Genomic DNA, 24943 nt, shown 5'->3' with positions numbered 1-24943 from the left:
AACAGGTAATTCAAAGTGATTTTTTTTTTCATGTCATAGGAGATAAGGTGTTAATGAGAGGGTGATTACGTAAAGATGTAATTACGATAAAAAATAATTAGGGAAATATAAGAGCTAATTTATAAGTGTATAATTAAAGGCCATTAGAAAAATAATCAGAAGACAGGGTGAATAAATAACTCAGGCAAGAACAGGAATAAGTGTAACAAATAATTAACAAATGCAATAATAAATGCTTTGAATAATTAAAGAAGGGTCAGGAAATAAAGAAAAATAAAAGTAAATTCAAGCAAAGAATAACTGATGAAAGAGGAATAATTAATGAAAGCAGGAATAATAAATAAAAGGAAAATAACATTAATAAGAATAAGTAAGAAGCTATAATTAAGGAAGAGTAATAATGAAAGCATGAATAATTAATAACCGGAGTAATAATTAAAGATAGAATAATTAAACAAGAAATAATGCAAGAAAAGGAGAGTAATTAAAGGAGGAATAATAATAGTGAAATATTTAATAAAGGAATAATTAATAAAGGAATAATTAATAAGGGTGAAATAATTAAGAGGAATAATTAATAAAGGATGAATAAATAAGGAAACACGGGAATAATTACCGAAAAATTGAATAATTCAGAAAAGCGTATTAATAAACGAATTAAGAACTAAAAACGAATATAAGAACGAATATTGAAAAAAATAAAAGGGTACAACTAATAAAGGATGCAATAATTGAGGGAACGAAGAATAACCAATAAAGGAAACAACCCAGAAGATAATGGCAATAATAAAACGAAATAAATCCAGAAAACAAAGAATAATTACCGACAGAATAAAAAATAACAAAATATAGAATAATTTGAGGCGACAGGAATAACTAATAAAGAATAACTAATAAAGGGGAAAAATTAATAATGCCGAATAACAGCGTCAACAAATGTAACAGTTCAGGAAAGAGGGAATAATTTCGTCGGTCCCTTCGGCATCCAGGGAAGAATCGATATCGGAAACAAAGGTAATGTCAGGGCGAGGAAGAGGAGGAGGAGGAGGGATGTGGGGGTGGGAGGAGGAGGAGAAGAGATGTGGGGGTGGGAGGAAAATGAAAGGGAGGGTGAAGAGGAGGAGGAGGAGAGGTTGGGAGGAACAGGAGATAAGTGTGGGAGGTTTGGCTGGTGTAGGAGAGGTTGGTAGGAAAAGGGAGAGGGTAGGGGAAAAGAGAAAGGAAGGAGAAAAGTAAAGGGGAAGGAGGAGGAGATGGAGAGGGGGGAGCAGGGGGTGGAAGGATGCTTAGGAGGTGCAGGAGGAAAAGGGAAAATTAAAAATAACAGGAAACATGAGAGAGAAGTGGGAGAATGAGAAGAAATGAAGAAACAAAGAGAAAACGAGAAAACAAAGTAGGAAAGGGAGATAAATAAAAATAAACGAGTATTATAGGGAACAGGTTTTAATAATATGCCCCAAATTATTTATTTACATTTTTCCAACCACACATATCTGTAATTAATATATATTTATGCCTATCGACTGCACAAAAGTCATTAAGGCAGATGACAAGCGGAACAAGATGAGAGTAGGTGAGGTTCGGCGGTCTACCCCTCCCGTCCACCCATACAAACTAACCAATTTTTACAGGGCCGGATTGAACGCTTATTATAAAAAGGAGGGCATTTCAAAGATAATCGTTTAGAAATATTTTTTTTTATATATAATTAGTGGAAAACAGGGGGTGTGTTGGTCTATGCGTTATTATGAGAAAAGAAAAAGTTAATTAATGCCACTAGGAAATAGTAAAAGCTGGACAGATGGACTCAAAACGACATAAATACAGAGAATACCAGCATTCATGTAGTAGCAATAAGTCAAAATAATATTACACAGAGTGAGACTGGTCAAGATAAATAATAATAATGGGCAAAAATAATAAGGGGATAAAACAAAGTCCAAATTACAGACATACAAAACAAGACAGCAGGGAAAATTAATAACGAGTGCTATACAAAGAAACACCATGAAACGCAAGAACAACAGAACAGATGCAGAATTAAAATAACCTACTATAATATCGTGAAATGTGTAGAAACAGAGCAGAATATCAGAGACAGGAATTAACCGAGAACTGATAGAACTAGACGAGACAAAAACGGACCGAACAATAATTAAAGAGCGGCGTTAGTGAGAAACACGAAAAGTATACAAGGAAATATATAAGAAACGACATACAGACACTCCCATAAATTACGGTCTTCTCTAATATACGACTTTAAAACACAAAATATTAGCAAAAATATAAAAACCTCCAAGAAAATAACGAATATGTGATGAAAACGCCGAAAAAAGGATGCGGCCATGGGCCAACACTCAGGACAGACCACCGTCCCTCCCGCCCGCTCGGTGCTGCCATCTGCTGGGGCCATGCAGACTCACCAGCCCCGCCTCCATATTATTCCTTATTTATCGCTCTGCCTTAGTTATCCCCTTATCTCGGGGGACGGGGGTGGCTTTGTATTTAAAAGGAAATTACAGGTCACTCACTAGACTTGGGAAAGGCTGTGGGCTGCGTTGCAAAAGAGATAATAGGAAATAAAATGAGAACCCAATGTTGCCGCCAAAATCAATGGTCATATTCTTTCGTCAATTATCAAGTATTGTGGTGCACAATGCAATTTAATGATAACAGGAACAATAAAGGATGCACAGTATTCCTTGCTACTTGACATAGTAACCAGACCCATAAATATATTCAAAAACAGAAACTGAACATTCTGATACCAGTTACCAGTAAAGAGGAAGGGATAATAGCAAACAGGAAAGCAAAAGGTTTAAAATAAAAGAACCACCACAAATACGAAATGGTACGATATTTATGAAAATAAAATCAAGAACAGCAGCACCGGAAGTATATTATGGAGGAAAATAAAACAGAGGAAATAAGTGACAATCAGATGAAAAAAGTACAAAGGAAGAAGAAAAAAAAAGGTAGCTTGAACAGGGAGGACAGAAGAACAGGAAGAATGAAAGCAAAGGGAAGGGGGAAAAAGGTAAATCGACTGGAAGAAAAGGCTTATGACAAAACTGGGACGAAGGGTAACAGGAGAGAGAGAGAGAGAGAGAGAGAGAGAGAGAGACGGAGGAGCATCTTGAGGCTAGGCTAGGCTAGGTAGCGGTCAAATGGGCAGGTGTGTGTGATGTAGGGCGGGTGATGACTGGTATTACCGCCCCACGCCAGCCTACCCTAGCACACCCACCGCTCACCACCTAGCACCATCATACCCAGCACCTAGCATCATCAGCATCCCAGAGTCTAGCATATCCAGCTCCATGCTAGCCTACCCCAGCACACTCAGCACCTAGCACCGTCATGCCTAGCACACCCAGTCTCACACCGGCCTAACCTACCACACCCGCCACACACCACCTAGCACCCAGCACTCCAAAAATCCAGACTATCCAGCACTAAAAAGGTCCAGCATACCCAATACGTGCCACTCTAAGCACTCAACAAACCCAGCATCCAGCACTCAGGACACAGCATCCCCAACATTCTTAGTACAGGCATCTAACCCTCTTAGCACCCAGCACTTAGCTTTCTAAAAACCCAGCATACTTAGCACTCAGGACACAGCATACTCAGCACCTAGCACTCTCAGCACCAGCATACCCAGCACCTAGCACTCTCAGCACCCAACATAACACCTAGCACTCTATAAACCCAGCATACTTAGCACTCTCAGCACCCCAGCACCCAGCATAGCCAACATCCCTAGCACTCCTTGGACCCAACACCTTCGTCATTACCCTCAACAGGAGAGAGAGAGAGAGAGAGAGAGAGAGAGAGAGAGAGAGAGAGAGAGGGGGGAGGTAAAACAATAGCTATTAAGGTAACAGCATCAGTAACTGTGGTGGTAGTGGTGGTATTAATTTTTTCATTATTATTATTATTATTATTATTATTATTATTATCATTATTAAGGCAGTTGTGGTAGTGATGGTGCACTTGTCGCAGTAATAGTAGTCGTAATATTGGTTGCAGTAGTAGAAGTAGTCGAAGTAGTATAATAGTAGCAGTAGTAGTAGTAGTAGTGCAGTAGTAGTAACAAAAAGAACGGCAGTAAGTCACTAAAAAAAGAGCAGCCATGATAGTAATGGTAACAATATCAACAAAATGAATTGCAGGAACTAGTAGTAAAAGTAGTAGTAGTAGTAGAGTAGAAACAGCAGTAGTCTCAGCAGCATTAGCCTGGGATCATCGGGACAGTAGCGAGGTAGAAAAAACGCAGAAAGTAACAAAAAATAAACAGTAGCAGTTTGGAATAATCAACCAGGCGGTAAACGATTTGGCTACCGCTACCGTGTGCTACCTGCCGCTGCTACCTACCCGGGGCTACCCATGCTGCCTCACTCCCCTACTGCTACCACTCAGGGCTACTCGCACGGTAGGGAGGAGGCTTGCTTCTGCTACCTAGGGGCTACTTTGGAGACTCTACTTTTTCCTACTTGCTACTGCTTGCGTCTGCTCTTCGGGGCTGTTACTTCTGCTATCCAAGGTTACTGCTATCTGCTTCAGCTACCCGGAGTTACTGCTGTTTAAGGCTGCTACTACTAAGGCTTCCCGGGGCTACTAGTGTTCTTGAGGCTACTGCTACACTACACCCACTACAAGCAAGAAATTAACGAACATCCCCTCTATTCTTTTCCACTCTTTTCTCCCTCCCACAATTCCCCTACTTTTCTCTTCATGCTCTCTTCCCTTCCTCCCTCCCTCCGGCAAGGTCTCCTCCGTCGTCTCGCTCTCTCTCTCCAACGGTCTCACTGCCATTTCTGTCTTCATTATGGTGTATGTTTGTTAGTTTGTCACTCTCCTATTCTTAATGTATGGAATTTAAAATAAGCGTTAGGTCTGTATGGTCTGTGTATCGATGCTCCCTCCTCTCTCTCTCCATAAGAATATTGATAATTAAATATTCAGAGTAGGGCGCGTCTGCCCCATGAATCACACCCGCATGAGAGAGAGAAAGAGAGAGAGAGAGAGAGAGAGAGAGAGAGAGAGAGAGAGAGAGAGAGAGTGATCGATAAACAGAGGCTGTTAAGACTGTTACCATCCCTGCTAATCACCTCATAGGCCTATTTCTCTTACTACCTCTCCTCTCCTGATTTCTCTTACTATTAATTTCTCTATCTCCTGTCTCCTCTTACCCTTCCATATCACCTATTTTCTCTTACTAGTGATCTCTCCCGTACATTAGTTTCTCTTACTAGTCATATCTTGTCTCCTACTAGCACCTCCTATTATCTCCTAGTAGTACCATCTTCTCCTATTGCCCTTTTCTCTACTTGGGTATTTTTCCATATCATGTATCTCTAACTAGGCTGTATTTTCTCTTATTTCTCCTAATGATATTTTAGTTCTTACAATTCCTTCCCTGAATTACCTCTAACACTCATTAACTTTTATTTCCTTTGCTACTTCCATGTCCAATTGTTAATTTCTCTTAATGAGCTGAAATTGGTTCCGTCTGCTGTCTTTTTTCTCCTATTCCCCATCTTTCCTACTGAATCTGTGTAATCTCCCCTTCTCTCTCTCTCTCTCTCTCTCTCTCTCTCTCTCTCTCTCTCTCTCTCTCTTCCTGTGTGTGTGTGTGTGTGTGTGTGTGTGTGTGTGTGTGTGTGTGTGTGTGTGTGTGTGAACTTGCGGAGTCATCCTGCTGCTGCTGAGCCACACACTGCTAGGTAGGTGGGGGGGAAAGGTCCAATGGGGTATAAGCCCAAGGAGAGAATAGATCTACAAGGGATTAGGTCCATAGGCAAGATAGGTCCATGAAGGGAAGAAGTATGTCATCCCACGGAGAGGAAATAGGTCCATCAGGGGAATATACACATCCTCCTCACAGGGGGAAAATATTTGAAGGAACAGCTAGCCCCTTCTTGAGTAAAATAGGGCCATGGGGAATAAGGTAGCCCATGTGGGAGAAAAATAAACCCATGAAGGAAAAACCAGTATATGCCTTGTAAAACAGGACCAGTGGTGGAAATAGGTCCAATTGATTAAGTCCATGGGGAATAAGTTCATGGGGAAAAATAGGTATAATAGGTCCAACAGGTCCAACAAGTAAGAATGCAGTAGGATATGGGTCAAATTGGTAAACATACGGTAGGTCCACGGAGGTAAAAGGTCTCTTCATAGCAAGAAAATAGGTCCATGTGGGGAGCATGTCTCTCCCCATGGGGATAAAATACATGACAGGTCCATGGAGGGAACAAGTCCATGGGGGAAAATAGGTTCAAGGGGGACAGCAGCTGGAAAGGAAGTTGATCCCTAGGGGGTGCGGCCAGAGACAAGCTATTTTATTAGGCCTACAATGTATGCCTGCTACATCCACACACTTCCATCCATTTTCGGGGACACTTGAAACTAAAGGAGTTTAGTATTTCTTCCATTAACCTCAAACTGAAGTAGACGTATTAGCTAAGCCGAATAAAGCCGTCTGGAAGTACCATGACTAAACCAGAAATGTGGCCTCGGGCCGAAGGGACTACAACAAAAACTTTAAAAATAATTGCAATGTACAGATAAAAAGAAATCAGTCTTTAATGCGATGGCGATTTTTTTTCCTTTCGCTCTTCCTACCACCAGCCGATCTGACTGAACTAAGAAAGAATATATCGAAATGATGGGGTTAATAATTATATACTGCATTTAAACCCGGCAAATCGAAAATTCTTTTCTAAATTGAAGGAAATCATGTGGGGGTATCAAAAATAAACTAATAAAATATATTACATGATTCAAGAGGTTCACCCCTTCACCCTGGGCGCCTTTTAAAAACATATTCTCGCAGCCATTTATTTAACTCACATAAAACACTACCAAGTGGAGGGGTTACCTGGATAAAGCCTTCCTTAACCCTTTCACTGTCTAGGGTGCTCTCCTAAGCTTAATAAAATCGTCAGGCGATAAGATAAAAAAAAAAATGTCCTTGTGTTGAAGGTATTAAACAGTAGCTGGGTAAAGTGCCAGCAGATACAGTAGGGCCGTATTCTGTAATGCATAGGAGAATTCATATCACCTTTTCATGGCAATACATTATGCACATTATACCTTATATAGTTTTATATAGACATAATTTGTATAACATACGAGAACATTGATGTATAATGTGCAAATAGAATTGCTTAGAAAGAGATGCTATGAAATCTCCATAGCCACTCAGAATGCAACCTGTCGTACGACGCAGTATTAATAGTTATTACTAGTTAGGCCTAGGAGAAAAAAAAATGGTATCTCTACCATCAAAAGCACACAAACGACGGCTTGGAAACTTGGCTTGAACTCCAGTGAACCTGCTATCCGCCTACGTCTGATGAATCCCGGGTTGTGATTGGCTCAGACGGCGTGTTGGGTTAGTACGATGAGCTGGGACTGGCCACAGCAGGGAAGCGGGACGAAAGTTTAACATTAATTTGAGTGGCACCAAGATTTAACATTAATTCAACGGGAAATTTAAGCGTAAACTTGGATACAGCTTCTCCTCGCCTATATACCAAATAAACCACGGCTTTTGACTGGCTAAGACGGCGTGAAAAGGCAGCAAGCCGAGATATGACTGGCTGGTATGAGAAAATATGGTAAACGTAGCAAAAACAACGAAATTTTAAGCTCAAATTCGAATGCAGCGTCTTCCCGCCTACATATGTATGATAAACAGGCCTGTGATTGGTTGCGGCTGCGTGGGGCGTGGGGGAGGGGGGAGTAAGATAAACTGATTGGTTAATATCCTAAAAATATCACAAATAACACCAACTGCAGCGAAAATTTAAGGTTAAACTCAAATACAGCCTCTTCCCGCCCACACATGATAAACCGAAGCTTATGATTGGCCACGGCTGGGTGGAGAGGGTGGAGATTGTTAGATAAGCTATGATCGGCTAATATGGTAAAAATATAATTCATAACACTATACTCCAACGAAATTTTCAGGTTGGACTCAAACGCTGCCTCTTTCGGCCTGAAGTCTGAGGAGCAGAGGCCTGTCACTGGTTGTGGTGGCGTAGGCGTTAGTAAGGTATGATTGGTAAATAGGGTAAAAATATGAAAAATAAAAACCAAATGCAGCAAAATTTTAAGGATAAACTTAAACATAGCCTACGACCCCCCCACCCCAATCCTCATGTACTTAATGCGGCCTGTGATTGGCTGGGAACACGAAGGAGGGGGAGAGGGTGCTGAAACCGACTGTTAACTTGCTAAAACTATGGAAAACTAATTACATCTTTAAGGGTAAATTCAAATAAAGCTTCTTCCCTACGCCTGATGAATCGTGGTCTGTGGTTAACTGAGACAACATGAGGGGGGAGACTAATGAGAACTATAATTGGCTCATAAGTTTAAAAATATGGCTAAACTCCGAAAGAGAACACATGAATTTTGGTTTTAGACTCGAATATAGGTTCTCGGGGCCAAGGCGTGATGACCCGCGGCCTGTGATTGGGTGAGGCGGCGTGGAGGGTAGTAAGATGAGCTGGGATTGGGCGAGCCGCTTCATTAACGCTGATATGCCTGGTGGCCGCTGGATAAATAGTTCCTCCCGGTCAATACTTCTGGACACTGCTACACACACACACAGCCTCTCTCTCCCGATTTTCCCTATTAGCTTCTCTCTTCTCTTGATTATTCCTCCCAGTTTCTCTCCATCTTTCTTGGTTTACTTCTCTCTCGTGCCTCCATTCATTATTTTTTTTTTTTCTACCAGCTCCTCTTCTTCCCTCTCTCTTATAGTCAGTTTCTTGCCTCCCTACAGCTTCTCCTGTTGATTCTCCCTACTAGTTACTCTTCTTTCTGTTTGAGTCTGCCTCCTCTCTCTCGCTTCTGTCGATTCTTCCTGCTTCCTCCGTCTCTCTCGCTTAGCACGTTCATTATTTTCCTTCTAGCTCATCTCTCTCTCTCTCGATCTGCCTACTAGCTCTTCTCACACACTCCTCTATTGTATCTCCTCTTTAGATTTTGCTGTTTTTTTCCTACTAGCTCCTTTCTCTCCCTTCCTCCCCTCCACCCCCTTCTCTCTCTCTTAGTCTGTCCTTCACTTGCCATTCATCTTGTGCTTTACTTTCTGGATCTCTCTCTCTCTCACTCTATCCCCTCCCCTCCTTGTTATCCTGTCATTACTCTCTTCTCTCCTTTGTATATTCGTAACTATTTTTAAATGTATTATTAGGCTCAGGCTGCGATCTCTCTCTCTCTCGCCATTCCTCTCCCTTTACTCTCCCTTTTTGACTCTCTCTCTCTCTCTATTTTCCTTGTCCACATTCACTTCACCTCCACACATCTTCATTTCTCTCCATCATCATCTCCCTCTTTTCCTCTATCTTTTCTTCCTGTCTCCCTCCTTCCCTAACGTTTCCTTCCTTCTTTCTCACTTTTTCTTCATACTCCTCCTTTACCTCTTTCACCTTTTCCTCCTATTTTCTTTCTTCCCTTCCTCTTCTTTTTTTTCTCTCTTTCTTCCCCTTCCTCCTTCACCTTTGCTTCTTAATCTCCTCTCATCATTTCTTCTTGTGCCTCTCTTCCTCCTCCCTCCCTTTTACAACTCCTCTTCATCTATACCATAAGATCATGTAAAAAATGAATATACACACAATGGACCAAAAAGGCGCGAACACCTCATTAGGAATATTCTCTACCTGTTCGAACACCGTCTCTGGCTTTGGCTTCGATCCACATACCTGGGGGGAGAAAATGCAGGGGTTAGCAAGACGAAGGGAAAATAGCAGGGAATGTTAAATTTTACAGTATGATTTTTAAATAGCCAAACTGTAGAGCCTACTTACTGAAAATTGAACACTACAGAAAGCCAATTAGTACACGCTGAAGTAAGCTGGGGAAAATCCGAGATGTAAGAATGGAAAAATGACAAGGTTAGTTTTAGCTGAAGTTATGTCAAAATTAGTCTCGGCAGCAGCTTTGTGTGACGAAACTATATCTAACAAATTTAATCCCCACAGTGATTACAGGTTAACATATATCAGACAGGCAAGCAGTAACGAATCTCACTATTTTTCTGTCAGAAGTTTCTGAACAAGTTTCAAGAGTAGCATAGCATATCAGCTTTCTGTGCCGCAGGTTTTAAAATCTGCAGTGTAAGCGTCTTTCACCTTCCGGAGAAGTCAGTAATACTTGTTTTGCCTAAGTATATTGTAAAGGGATGATTTATTCTCGTCCCATTTCAGCGTAGTTTCTAAAAACTTATTCTACTTTTTGTTCCTAGTTCAGCTGGATGGTGGACAGGTGAGTTGAAGGTTGTGAATCTGCTGATTACCTCAGCACTGAGTCAAAAGGTATTGTTTTCCTTGATGGTTCAAGATTAACTCACTAAAAGCCAACAGGCCCCCTCACATCATAACCAGGGCAACTAATGTCATCAAGAAGTGAAGTCAGAGAACCAAAGGTAAACAAATAGGACGCGACTGTTGTTCCTGTTAATGACAATTACGATGGTCGGCAACTGCCATAATGGGTATGATATTCACACCAAACCATGGTGATTTAAACATACTGTCACGATACGCTGCTAATCATGTGGATAAGATAATTATATTTTATTACTAAAAAGAAATTACTTTCAAGAAGTGCCTCACACATGGACTGTCATAGTACTTGGCCTTCACTGGTATGTGGCAAGTAATCACATATGCCAGGGACACCTAGATCTCTCAAACACCAAAATCCTATGTTTTAGTTTTTTTTCACAGGCTCCTTGGTGCAACTAGTTCTACACAGGTAATACTAAATGTCAGGTACAGTAAATGAGACTCCTAGTTCTGACCGTTTCTTTTATCTTAATTTATTTTTATTACTTTTAATGCGTCCAGTTCTGGGCATAAGCATAACAGCGTTTCCCCTGATGCCCAAATGTCTTCCTTAGTGCCACACCCCTTTCACTAAATCTGACTAATTCCGGGTTATGCAACATTATACCTAAATCTATCTACTTGTATGTATATGTATGATTTAAACGCCATGATTAAAACACACAAATACACACACACAGTTCTTATTCCTAGTAGCACCCCCTACCCCCACTCTCTCTAAGACTGAGATTTCTTGCTCCCTCCCTCCCCCCCACCACTCTCTATCTCTCCCCATTATCATCATTTCCTCCTCCATCTACTTCTTATCTCTCTCCCTCTCTACTCTCCCCTCAACCTCACTTTTCTCTCTCTCTCTCCCTGCCTTCTTCCATTCTCCTCTCCCAGCTTTCACCCCTCCTCCACCCCCTCTCAAATTCCTTCCTTCTCTTCCACTTCTCTTTTCCATTACTCTTTTTCTTTCCTTCCACCTAAACTTCCTCTTTCCTTTGTCACTCCTCTTCCTGCCTTCCCATCCCTCCTCCCACCCTTCTTCACCACCCATCCATTCTCTTCTTCCTCTTCTCTTCCCCCCCTCCCTTTTCGTCTTCCATCCCTTCCCCCTCCCATCACCCCTCTCCCCTCGCTTTCCCCCTTTTCCATTCCCCCTCTTCCTTCAACTTTTATATCTTCCCTCCTTCCTCTCCCTAGTTTTTTCACCGCCCCCCTGCCTTCCTCTTCTCCCTTCCTTCTTTCTTCTCTGTTTCCTCTTTCTTTCCTACCCTTCCTTCTTCTGTCCCCAGGATCCCTCTCTTTCCATTTTTTTACTCCCTCTTCCTCCCTTTCCCTTCATGCTCTCCCTTATTCTCGTATCTTTCCTTCCTTCCTTTCCTCCGCTCCCATAGTCTCTCTTCTTCCTCATCTTCCTTCCCTCTTCTTTATTCTCTCCATTTCTTTGTTCTCTCCTCTTCCTCCTCTTCTTTATTCTCTCTTCCATTTCTCCTCATTCTTATTCTCTTCTCTTCCTCCCTCACCATTACTGTATCCTCTTCCTCGCTCATTCTTAGTCTCTGCTCATCTTCCATTTTCCTTCCCCCTCTCAGTACTTCCTCCTCATTTTCCCTCTGTGTCTCCTTCCCTCCACACACCCCACCCCATTTTCTATAATCCCCCACACCCATTTTCTCTCCCCCTTACAACACAGGCCAGAAAAAACACTCAAAATAAACAAACACGACAGAAGCAGAATAAATTGCCAGCTGTTTCGATTTTTTCCTTCTTCCTCCACCTTTGATTTGCTTTAGATTCAGTTTGTTTTTATTTCACCATTTTCTTTACATTTATTTCCGGTTTGTTTTGATTTTACCGTTTTCTTTACCTTTATTTTCAGTTCCTCTTGACGTTACTTCTGTCCCACTACTAATACTATTATTATTTTTGTTTTACTTTACAATTATTGACACTGGTATTATGTGGCATATTTATTAACGTCATGTTTATTCAGTAATTTATTCAGGCTACTCAGTTTCAAGACATATATCACCTTCTTTTTTTTTAGGCGAGGCTTTCATATCAGAGTTTATTTTTAATTTTTTGTCCTTTATTTTGTCTGGGTAATTGTTTTCTTCTCTAATTTATTCTACATTTGCTTTAACTGTGATGTGTTTCTGGTTTTTGTCTGTAATTGATTTGGAAGGTTAATCTTCTCCATTTGGGTTATTTTTCTGTTTTGTCCTCTATTTCATTTTCCTCTCCTCTCTTCATCTTTATTGGTATGCTTCCCTTGCCTCTCTCTCTCTCCATCCCTCAACCTTTTGCTATACTTCTCCCTCCCTTTCTGCATTCCCCTTTTCCCTCCCTTCCTTCCACCTTTCTCAAGTTTTCTCCCTCCCTCCCTCCTTTGGTATTCTCTCTCTCTCTCTCTCTCTCTCTCTCTCTCTCTCTCTCTCTCTCTCTCTCTCTCCACAAAATAATATGGTAATACGAGGGACCAAAGACAACAGAGATGCAGTCCCCTTCCTCCTCCTTTTTTTCCCTCCTCTCTCCCTCTCTCTTATCTTCTTTCCTTCTTTCTCCTCCTCCTCCTCTCTTTTTCCCTTGTCTCTCCCTCTCTCTTCTCTTCCTATCTACTCTCTAAACACCTTTTTTTTCCTCCTCACTCTCCTTTAATTTTCCCCTTTTCAAATTTCGCTTCTCAATTTTTCTACTTCCCCTCCCCCACATACCACTACTCCCTTCTTCCATCTCTCTCTCTCTCTCTCTCTCTCTCTCTCCCAGGCCACACAGTAAAAACTCCTCCTAACCCAAACTGGTGCATAAGGACCCAACTTGGCTCTTACCCTCAGTCTCACGAGCCACGCATCACACTCAAATCTTCCACGTTCACCCTCTTACTCCAGGCATCACGCACACTCCTACTCAAATCTTTCTTCCTTATAACTTACTCTTATAAAATCTTCCTTGTCTTATGTGTATTTTCTTCGTGGCTCGTGTTTTGTGTCTGATGTAATATATTCACTTTTATTCCTGTCATGCTTTCCGTCTGCCTGTTATATCGCTTCACTTTTATTTTTATATATATCTGCCGTTCTGCCTGTCTGCTTTCCTGCCAAATCAGCTCGCTTTTCTCTCTGTCTGCCTACCGCTCTATGTATGTTGTTCTGCGGTTATAAGTGTTTATGGCCCTTGATGGAGGACTTGTGAATACCTGACGTGAACAATTCTGAGCATCAATCTATTGCCGGACGCTTTAATCCCGTAAGGGGTGGCCACAAACAAATCGCCTCCATGTCGCCCGATTCCCCTTCCATTTCTCTGCCCTGCTCCCAACTCACACCCCCGTCTCATATACCTCTCCACTCCATCCCTCCGTCTCATCCTTGGCCTCCCCCTCCTAACTCCTTGCCACTAAATACACAATAACTACTGAATACAAGTACGATATGTCTTTGTTGTAAATATAAAATATATGTTTATACATTTTCAGGTACAGCTTATGAAAAATGTAAAAAAAAAAAAAAGTTACTATATACCTTTTACCGTAACCCGGCCCAGATTTTCGTCCTTTTGCAGCTTACTTCACGCAGTTCAGAGGCAGGAAAAGACACTGCTATCGCTCTACATCCTCTCCATGGCACTTCTTCATGACTAGCATCATAATTTAGAGATGCCAATTGTAGGCCAAGTTGGAGCAAAAAGAGTATAGTATTTAAGAATATCACAGCTAGTTAGTCCAGTTTCTACCGTTCCCATAAAATTTCCTTCAAGCAGTGTAGCTCTCGAAGAAAATTGACTGCCGGAGGGTGTGGAGGGTGAGGGAGAGTCTAATGTTTTGATATCATTTAGCTGACCATACTTGACTTTCCCTACAAATAATATATCATTCTGTTTACACTGAGGTCAGGTTAGTTAACATAAACAGTAGGCAGTGTGTATCCATCCTCTCTCTCTCTCTCTCTCTCTAAAGTAGAATGGGACGATATGGAGAAAGAGAGAGAGAGAGAGAGAGAGAGAGAGAGAGAGAGAGAGAGAGAGAGAGAGAGAGGAGGGGGGGGAGGACAAGGAAATTAATATGGAAAAGAAAGGAAGGAACGGAGGAACAGGGTGGAAGGGAGGGAGGCAGGAAGAGAGAGGGAGGAAGAGAGAGGAGGGGAAATTGGAGATAAGGAAGGAGGAAAGGAGAATGGAAAAGAAGGGAGGAGGAGGAGGAAAGAAACAAGAAAAGGGAGAAGAGGAAGAGACGACGATAAAGGAATAAAAGGTGGAAAAGAACAGAGAGAGAGAGAGAGAGAGAGAGAGAGATGAATATGAAGTAGGGAGGAAGGAAGAAATGAAAGAGGGAGGGAAACGAGAATGGGAGGGGAGGGGGAGGGGAGGGGAAAAGGGGGGAGGGGGAGGAGAAGGGAAATGAGCATATGACGTGCCAGGTGAGGTAATCAGCTGTTTGCCTCTCTCTCTCTCTCTCTCTCTCTCTCTCTCTCTCTCTCTCTCTTGTCCCTAGGTCAGTCTGTTCTCATATGTATAACTCTCTCTCCGCAGAAACTTGTCAAATTTGTAAAGAGAGAGAGAGAGAGAGAGAGAGAGAATCAACCAAACACATCTGTACACCACATATTCTAATCTTCTACTCCCTCCCCCTAACTACCCCCCCTGGATCCGCCCCTCCTTCCAGTCCGGGGGGGGGGTGAGAAATGAAGGACTTATTGGACTCTTCATATCCGGGATGGGGTCTTCTCTTCCAGGGCTTTTCCAGGAGACATTTTCCAGTTCCAGGCAGCGATGTTGATATAGGAAATTTGGAAAGGGGAATAGATTTTGAGGGATGGAATAATTCTTAGAGGCATTTTAGGCGTCCTTAAAATTCCCTTATGATCCTCCTTTATAGGGTTGTATGCTATTCAGGTCCAAAATGCATTTTCTTTCTTCTTTACTCTCTCTCTCTCTCTCTTACTTTGCATCTGCTCTTGTTGTTATTATTATTATTATTTTCAGTAGTAGTAGTAATATTAGTAGTAGTAGTAGTAGTAGTATTTTACTGAATGGGTTAGATACAGCCTTCATTAACTTCTCTCCAGGTGACTCTCCTAACCTATTTATTGTCTTGTAATATGGAAAAAATAAGTACTAGGGATGAAGCGTTTAAGTCAAAGGAAGTGTATGTAAGATGTGTGTGTGTGTGTGTGTGTGTGTGTGTGAGAGAGAGAGAGAGAGAGAGAGAGAGAGAGAGAGAGAGAGAGAGAGAGAGAGACTTGGCCAACATCATACTCTGGTGGGTGATTAGCATTCGGCTCCCGAATGCTTTTCTTTCATTTATCTATTTTTTTTTTTGGGGGAGGGGAGGGGGTCTGGTCAAATGAAGGGAATTTTAAGGAGGAATATCTTCAGGGTATCTATTTAATAATGGCAAAGTTATATAGGAATTTGGGAGATTTTTAAAAAGAAAGATCATTACAGTATCTTTTACAATGTCTTATGCTGATTATTTATTTATTTTTTTTTTTTTACGAGGGCATAAGCATTTTTTGAAGACTAATTTTTAAAGGGCATTTTTCTATTACCTTTTCTGTGGTATCATATGTTGAGGGTTCGTCCGTCCTTCCTAGAGATACAGTCTTGGGGGCATTTTTATCAGTCTTTATGTGAGGGATTTTTCTGGTCTTTACTGAGATATTGGTAATCAACTTTTTTTTTGGGGGGAGGGCGGGTATTTTTCTGATGGTGGGGAATAGTGAATGGATAGGAAAGGAAAGGAAAAGAAAATAATGGAATGGATAGCAGTGGATGGGATGTGGATGGAAGAGGATAAAAGGGAAGGAAGGAAAACGAAAGGATGATGAGGTGACGAGATGGAATAAGGTGAAAGAAGAAGAGAGGATGGGAAAGATGGGTAGATAAAAGGGGGAAGAGAGGAATTATAGGGGAGGGATGATGGGAAGAGGGGGGGAAGGGATGAGAAGTAAAAGGATGGGGAGGGGAAGGCATGAGGAAGGGAAGAAAGGAGATGGAGTGGTGTGGGGAATGCAGAGGAGAAGAAGGCGATGGTAGAGAGAAAAGCAACGAAGGGAAGGGAAGGGAAATGACAGAAAGGTAAGGGGAGAGAAATGAAGGGAAGGAAAAGGGAGAGAAATGAAGGGGAGGTAAGGGGAGAAATGAAGGGGAGGTAAGGGGAGAAATGAAGGGGAGGAAAGGGGAGGGGAAGGGAGGGGAGGGGAGTTTACCTGTTAGCAGCCATCACAAACATACAAAAGGGCTTCTGTTGGGTACTCTCTGGCCAGGAAGAAGAAGAGAGGGGTGAGAAGGGAGAGTAAGGAGTAAGGGAGAGAAGGCAGGGAGTGAGGTGGGGGAGAGGAAGTGAATAAGAGGGGGGAGTAGGGAGTGAGAATAGGAGGTGAGGAAGAGTTCTAGGAAATTAGGGAGAAAAGATAGGGAGTGAGAAAGGTTTGCTCCCTTCTCCCTCCCCTCCCTGTCGCTTTCCCTGTTCTTTTCCTCCCCTCTTTCATTCTCCCTTCTCTCCTTATACCTCTTTATCCTTCCCTCCTTTCTTCACTGCCCCTCCCATCTTCCCTTCCCTCCCTCTCTTCTCCCCAACCCCAACTCTCCTCTCCCTCTATCTTCCCCTCCCCTCTTCCCCTCCCCTCTGCTCCATCACACAGACATGAAGCAGTAAAATCAATGGATGTGACAAATGTTCCAGTGCAATTGTACCATCCGGGTTCACTCTTACACCCAGGCCATTGCACAGGAACAAAATCGTAATGGGAACAAAGGAAAAGAAATGTAATGTTAAACCGAGATACCTAAAAATATCAAGTTTAGAAGACATGCTGGTACTGAAGGGATTTTAATGGAGATATTTCCCAACTATCATTGCCGGAGATACTTCCTAAGTTAATTAAATTGTCTAGGGGTAGTTAGGATGTAATTAAAGATACCCGCGTACCGAAAGAGAAAATGGGAGACAATACGTAGCCTTATTTAGGAGTAACTACAGTAGTATAAAAAGCGCCATCATAGTGCAGGGGGTACTAGAAAAAAAATGATAGAAAATAACAGAGAGAGAGAGAGAGAGAGAGAGAGAGAGAGAAAGCAGTAAAGCCATGCAGTAGAAAAGCCAAATAGCTGTTACGTGAATATAATCGCTTGATGCTGACATTAAGAAAAATAACACTCGTCACTGAACAGAAGAAAGATCAATGAAAATCAAACTTCTTCATTATAAGTGTTGTGAATAAAGTGAGTAAAGTCGTGTAGTGAGAATAACCTAATACATCGCGGGAAAAGAAACTGGAGGTGAGTTAAATCGTCTAGGGGTAACTAAAGAATACAGGACGATGCCAGAGTGAAGTGCTCAAGGTGCATGACACGGAAGAGTGCTAAGAGTACGAGTGATGGAAGAGTCACTGATATACGAGCTCTCTCTCTCTCTCTCTCTCTCTCTCTCTCTCTCTCACACACACACACACACACACACACACACACACACACACACACACACACACACACATCTCTTTACTGGCACACTGTTGATCCATGTTCCGCGCGGTAATGAAGAGCTCAGTTTATTGTTATGGCTTGGGGGACTGTATGTCTGTACCCCCTCCCCCCCTGTCTCTCTCTCTCTCTCTCTCTCTCTCTCTCTCTCACACACACACACACACACACACACACACACACACACAGCCTAACATCACACGATTTTATGCTGCTGAGGGAAATCCTAGGAGCCAATGGGTTAACTTTTCGGGGAATTTTGCTAGACGCTGCCAAATGAATGAAAAATTGAGTAGTGAGTGAAAGATTGCGAAAAAATGAGTAAGTTGGTGTGTGTGTGTGTGTGTGTGTGTGTGTGTGTGTGTGTGTGTGTGTGTGTGTGTGTGTGTGTGTGTGTGTGTGTGTGTGTGTGTGTGTGTGTGTGTGTGTGCGTGTGTGTGTGTGTGTGTGTGTGTGAGAGAGAGAGAGTTGAAAGGCGAGTGTGCATAGATGAATACTAAGTGAATGTGTTAAAAAGCTAGTGAGGTGAACACATACACAGGTAAATTAAAGGTAAACAAAAGGTGAATATATAGTGAGGCAATAAATGAGTGAATGTGACAATAGGGACGTGTGTGACTGAGTGAACTACGTGAGTGTGTATGAAAGTGAGCAAAGTTAGTGAATGTGAAAAGGGACATGAATTAGTGTATGAAAGTGAGCATGAATGAGTGAGTGAAAGTAAGCATGAACTAGTGAGTGAAAGTGAGCATGAATGAGTGAAAAGGAACATGAATTAGTGAGTGAAAGTGAGCATGAATTAGTGGCAGTAAAAGTGAACGTAAATCAGTGAAAGAATGAATGTGTAAAATCCAGCCACTGTAAGAGCGATTAGGCTATATTTTCAGGCAAGGAGGCTTCCTAATACCTTTTCCCTAGCGATTTATTTCTGCATATGGCTTGGTAATATCCTTTTCTTCGTTATTTTTTCAGAGTACGGTGATACTAGCGTGATTTGAATGTCACAGAAAAGGATAGCAAGGCCTAATAAGCAAAATAAATAGGTTAGGAGGAGGTGTTAGGATGCCATCTTAACCCAATAAGTTATGAGGAGGTGAGAGAGAGAGAGAGGCAACACACACAAACATTTACATCTCTCACTCGATCCCATGTCAATATTTACCAAGTGTTAAGGCCAGGCAGGCTAACTAGACACACACACACACACACACACACACACACACACACACACACACACACACACACACACACACGGAGTTAACACGTACACAGCTCCTTCCTCTCAACTTCATAGTAACCAGTAATCCCTCTCTTCCTATACATTTAATTCATTCACTACATATCTCTTTCCCATCATCCTCGCTTCTCCTCACTGTTTACCTCCTCACAACATTACCTCTCCATCCCTCCCCCCTTTTCTCCAACTCTCCGCTTCCCTCTCCACATAACATAAAGGAAAAGCAGAGTACCTATATCAATACACTGACATACAAAGAACGATTATTTAGATTAGTTCAAACGGGTTAATGACATACGCTGCACAAAGGTCATTAAAGCTGGTAACTATTTTGTCTTCTAAGATCAAGGTAAGGGATGTTCTGCGATCTTCACCTTTACTTGATTCCGAACGTTTAAAAGAGGGAGAATTTGTTTTAATGCGTATCACTTTACTAACTTTAAGCCAGTTATATTTTGAGGGACATGATAATAAGGAAGTTGATCCATATTTCACAACAAACCATCTGAATCACACTTGAGGTAATGGGTATAAAATTAGGGCCAAATATTTCCAGTCAGTGAAGCCAAGGATTTCTTCGACAAAACTATAAACATGAAAAATAGGGAACTACCCGCCTCCCCTTCAGTATGACAGACAATGATGGAGTACATTTAAAAGTCGCTGTGTAATTACGTAGCTTCAAATCCCAAGCTAAACACAGTCACTGCTGAATTAATACACTTCTGACGTATATTGTTTACCTCAACCCAGATCACGATAGCGAAGTTGCAATAATAATGTTTACCTCGTTAGCCGCCTTAGGTTAATTTCATGTTAGTTTCCCCTACAAGTTAAGATACTGTAGAATACCATCATTTATACCAAAACACTTGATAGCTTTCTAAAACAGTGTGATGGCTTACTCTCTCTCTCTCTCTCTCTCACTCTTTCGGCTGGAGGGACTGGTGGGTGAGGGAGTCATCTTGCTTTACTATCCTTATCTTACTCTTAAAATGGATATCCTTGTCGCAGTCATACTTTACCCGATAATAAATAGACTCGATAGCACCAACATTTTTCTTTTCCCCAGTCTGTTTTCCCTTAACATACACTCCTTTGGACTTTCTATGCTTCTCTATCGCTCTCTCTACTTACCTCGCCTCCATCTCCCACCACTCTTTCTCTCCCCATCCTCCCCCCTCTTTCTCACTCGTATTCCTACTCTTGCAAATCATTCCCCTCCTGTCTGAAGTCCTTTTCCCCTCATCCCCCCACATCTTTCCCCCTCATACCTCTCCTTCCTCCCTTTACACGTCCTTTACAAATCTCCCCCTCCTTTTTTTTTACCCTCCCCGCTCCTCTCCCCTCTTCCCCACATCTCCCCCCTTCTTCATTACATTTCCTCCCTCACTCTCCGCTTCTTCTCCCTACTCTCTTTCTTCCCCACGCCTCCCCACCAGCTCTCTTTTTACACCTCATCCTCTCATGCCTCTCTCTCCTCCTCCTCTACCCACACCTCCCTCTCTCCTCTCTTTCCTATGTTTAGTCCCTCTCTCATCCACACTTCCCCCTCTCACTCGGATCTCTCCACAATCTCTCTCTCTCCCCTAATATTTCCATCCTTCCACTCGTACATTTTCACTCTTCCCATTTTTCCCTCGTCTCTCTCTCTCTCTCTCTCTCTTCCCCCCAACACTGGCCCCTCTCAAAGATCGCCTTAACCTCACACCCTCTCACACGCTCCTTCCCCTCAAAGAAAATGTGGAAAAAAAAAAAAAAAGTTTCTTCTTTCCCCTCGCGGCCTCTCCTCGCCTGTGAAGTGACCTACCCCCCCCCTCCCTCCCTCTCTCTCTCTCTCTCTCTCTCTCTCTCTCTCTCTCGTTCGTTACTTCTCCCTTCTCTTTATCTGCCTTTATCTCCTTTCTATCTCTCCTCAGCAGTATTATCTCTCTCTCTCTCTCTCTCTCTCTCTCTCTCTCTCTCTCTCTCTCCCCCAAAACCATTCACACCTATCACCCTACCTACTCATAACCCCTTCCCTCTCCACTCCACTCCCCTATCCCCCCTCTGCCTCCCCTCTCTGTCCCTCCCCCCTCTGCTTGCCCTCTCTATCCCTCCCCCCTCACTTCCCCTGTGTATACCTCCCCCCTCACTTCCCCTTCCTATCCCTCCCCCGTCTGCTTCCCCTCTCTATCCCTCCCCCCTCTGCCCCACCCCCTCTTCTTCCCCTCTCTATACCTCCCCCCCTCACTTCCCCTCTCTATCCCTCTCCCCTCTGCTTACCCTCTCTATCCTTCTCCCCCTTCACTTCCCCTCTCTATCCCTCCCCCCTTCACTTCCCCCATCCCCCCGCCCCTCCACGCCGGCCTGCCTCATGTCCCCGGGTGTGTGTTATGTAAAAATCGTGGCTCGTGACCTCTTATTTTACCGAAACCGTTTTTTTGTTATAAGGGAACCGCCATTGCCCTCTCTCCCCTGGGGCCATACCTCTCTCTCTCTCTTTCTGTGTGTGTGTGTGTGTGTGTGTGTGTGTGTGTGTGTGTGTGTGTGTGTGTGTGTGTGTGTGTTTGATCCGCTATTTGTATTTCTCAATTCTCTTTCTTTCTCTCTCTCTCTCTAGCCTTCCTACCCTTATCGTTATCCTTAAATCCAAAGTCCCATAATTCAAAGCCAACAATGACCCTTATTCCATCAGTACAGAAAGGCCAATATCCTCAAATCTAAGGCCGAATTTGAAGCCGGCCCTTAGCTAAGCCCAAAGCAGCCCCCTCCAAGGCCCTAACTCTAAGTCCGATTCTGAGCTTTAAGCCGCCCCTTCCTAAGAGCCAAAGTTCTCTATTCCAAGGCCGACTTTGAATCTTAAGCCATCCGTCCTTAAAGTCCAATATTCTGAAGTCCAAGGCCGATTTTGACCCTTAAACCCATTGGTTCTTAAAGTCCAATATCCAGAAATCCTGTCCAATGTCCAGAAGTCCAAGGCTGACTCTGATTACGTCACGGGTCCCTAAGTCCAGTATATAGAAGTTCAAGGCCGACTTCAATCATGCCGGAGTCCTTGAAGTCCAGTATCGTAAGTCCAAGGCCGACTCTGACTCTGCATCGCCTCTAAGGTCTAGTATTGATGACTCCAAGGCCAACTTTGCCCCTAGCGAACAGAGCCCTTATAAGCCAGTCCACGCCAAGTCCAATGTCTAAGTCCAAATTTGAGTCTTAGTCCATGGGTCCCTAAAGTCCAATATCGGGCGTGTGGGGTGTGGGTCGGCTATCAGGGGAGGATTTGCGTATCAGGCGGGGCGATAAGGTGCGACAGGAGTGCTCGGGGCATGAATGGAAATTGCTGCTTGACTCCAGATATTGAAAACGCCACCATTTTGACCCCCCCTCCCTCCCGTACCCTCCCAGACCCCCTCTCCCTCCCTCCCTCCTGCACCACCACCCACCCGCCCCCCCAGACCCCCTCCACCCCCTCCCTTCGTTGGTTTCTTTCTTCCTCCCTCCCCCACTCTCCCTTCCTCTCTCCCTACCTACCTATTTACACTTCCTCCCTCATTCTATCTCTATACGCCCCCTCTGTCTATCTGTCTAACTATCTATCTGTGTGTGTGTGTGTGTGTGTGTGTGTGTGTGTGTGTGTGTGTGTGTGTGTGTGTGTGTGTGTGTGTGCGCGCGCTTGTTTTCATCTACCCTCTCTCTCTTTCATCTCATTTCCCAATATTCTATCAAAATCATCTTGGAGATTTCTAACTCTCCTCTCTCCCCACCTTTTCTCTACTTTTCTCTCTCTCTCTCCCTCCTCCCCCCCCTCCCTCTCTCTCTCTCTCTCTCTCTCTCTCTCTCTCTCTCTCTCCACTGCCTTCCCTCCCACTCAATATTCACTTTCCTCTCATTTTCTCTCTTGACCAAACCTCTCCCTCCTCCTTCTCCTTCCTACCCCGTCTTTCCTTTCCCTGTTTTCTTCTTTCCTTCCTTCTCCATCATCTCTCTCTCTCTCTCTCTCCTTTCCATTTCTTCCCCCCCCCCTCTTTCCTCCTACATTCACTCCCATTTCTCCTTTCTACTTTTCCCCTTCTACATGCTTTCTTCCTCCCTCCCTTTCTTCCTTCATCTCTCTCTCTCTCTCTCTCTCTCTCTCTCTCTCTCTCTCCATTTTCCCCTCTGCCTCCCCCCCTCTGGTCACTCTAAACACGTAATGGTCAACACTTACACGCAAAATCAAACTCAGAGAAAATTGAAGTCGAATATGCAGTCCCCCATAAATCTGTCATAAAAAGAAAATTCTATTGCTTGAAACTGAAAGAAGATTTTGTCCCCGTAGGAGATAATAATAATAATAATAATAATAATAATAATAATAATAATAAGGGTAATGATAAGGAAGTTGATTATATGAGGAGGATGGCAGTGGACTTGCTAATGATGATATTGATGACGATAATATTGATAATGTCCCCACTCTCAACGCCCTTTCAATCCACCACTCCCTCCCTCTCACCCACTCCCCCAAACCCCTGGCCTCCCACTCCCCCAAACCCTCTTCCTCCACACACACACTCATCATCCACCTCTCTTCCCCTCCCATTAACTGATATTCACCTCACTGGCTTTTCACTTACTCTCTAATCCCACCTACAGATCCACCCCTATCTACCTGCTCCCTCCCTCCCTTTCAAGCTATCCCTCTCTCTTGTCTTATTCCACTCCAACTTCCACCAACTCCTTACCTAACCCTCACTCACTGCTGTCATCTGCTTCCCTACCTTTCTCCACCAATTCCACTTTTCTTCCATTTCTGTACCAACTTCTCCCTTCCTAACTCCACCCTATCCATCCACTCTCTCCATCCACACCCCACCAACTCCTCTATTCCCCCCCCCAATTCTCCCTCCTCCCCCCACCTCCACACCCCAAACTACTCAAAATTCCCGGCAGTGGCTGGACAAGGAAACCCCATTACTGTGTCACGTCGGCCCGGTCCATGCAAAGCGACTGGACAATTGTATTACCAAAGGAGGGGCCTAGTTTCATTTCTGCCAGCGTCTTGGGGGGAGAAATGGGGGGACAGAAGGGTGGGGAGAGTCTGGAAAGAGGGTAGTGGGGGAGAATGAGGCTTGGGGAGAATACTGGGAGGGCCTGGGGTTTGGGACTGGTGTGGGGAGGAAGGAAGATGCATGGGGAGGCGTGTACACAGCTTCAATAGGAGGGAACTTGGTTAAGGTGTAATAGGGAGATAAGAGCAGGAAAATATGGGGAAAATGGGAAAGAAGGGAGCCTGGGGAGGGATTTAGAGGGGGAAGGGGGATTGGGAGAAATGCTGGGGGAGATGAGAGGTTTGGATATGGAGTGGAAAATAAAGAAGATACATGGAAAAAATGGAAAAAAAAAATGCAGCATCCACAGAAAAGAGGACATGAATGGGGAAATCTAAGAGTATAATCCTCCAGACTAATGAGAGATGGAAATAATGGGGAAACTGGGAAATAATAGAGGGAGAAGGCAGTCGTATAAGGAGGGGAACCTTGGTGAAAGTACGGATTTAGGAAGGCTTGGGGAAACCAGGGGATATACACTGAGAGGATACTGAAGGTGCGACAAGGAGGGGGCGTAACTATTTTCATTTCTGGAGAGTAAGTCCGGCTGGAAATGAGTACGGGGAAGGATGTATGATAGAGGGAAGGATCTGGGAAATGGTGTGGGGAGGCAGGGAGCATGGGGACAGGTGTGGGAAAGGGAGGGGATGGGGGAGAATCATGGGGAAGGGTAGAGTACAACTGCGACAAGACATGACCAGGTTTTAACATTTGGCTCCACCAGTGTGTGTGGGAGGGGGATGAGGGGAAGATGAAGAAGAGGGGAGGGGATGTAAGTGGATAGAGAAAGGGTGATAAGCATAACAGAG

General features: G+C 43.4%; 1 protein-coding gene across 1 annotated transcript in view; it reads right to left on the bottom strand.

Annotated features, from left to right (window-relative positions):
- The window catches only part of LOC145408019 (uncharacterized), a 113820-nt gene that overhangs the window by 27479 nt on the left and 61398 nt on the right, over positions 1-24943 (bottom strand). The window contains exon 3 of the mRNA XM_080278822.1: positions 4426-4454. Coding sequence (XP_080134948.1) covers positions 4426-4454 — 29 coding nt within the window. The remainder of the gene's footprint in view (positions 1-4425; positions 4455-24943) is intronic.

Source organism: Coenobita brevimanus, chromosome 8, assembly GCF_032717465.1.
Source record: "Coenobita brevimanus isolate Jiangsu-jjx chromosome 8, ASM3271746v2, whole genome shotgun sequence".
In the NCBI taxonomy this organism is placed as follows: domain Eukaryota; kingdom Metazoa; phylum Arthropoda; class Malacostraca; order Decapoda; family Coenobitidae; genus Coenobita; species Coenobita brevimanus.
This window is presented reverse-complemented; position numbering and strand designations above follow the sequence as displayed.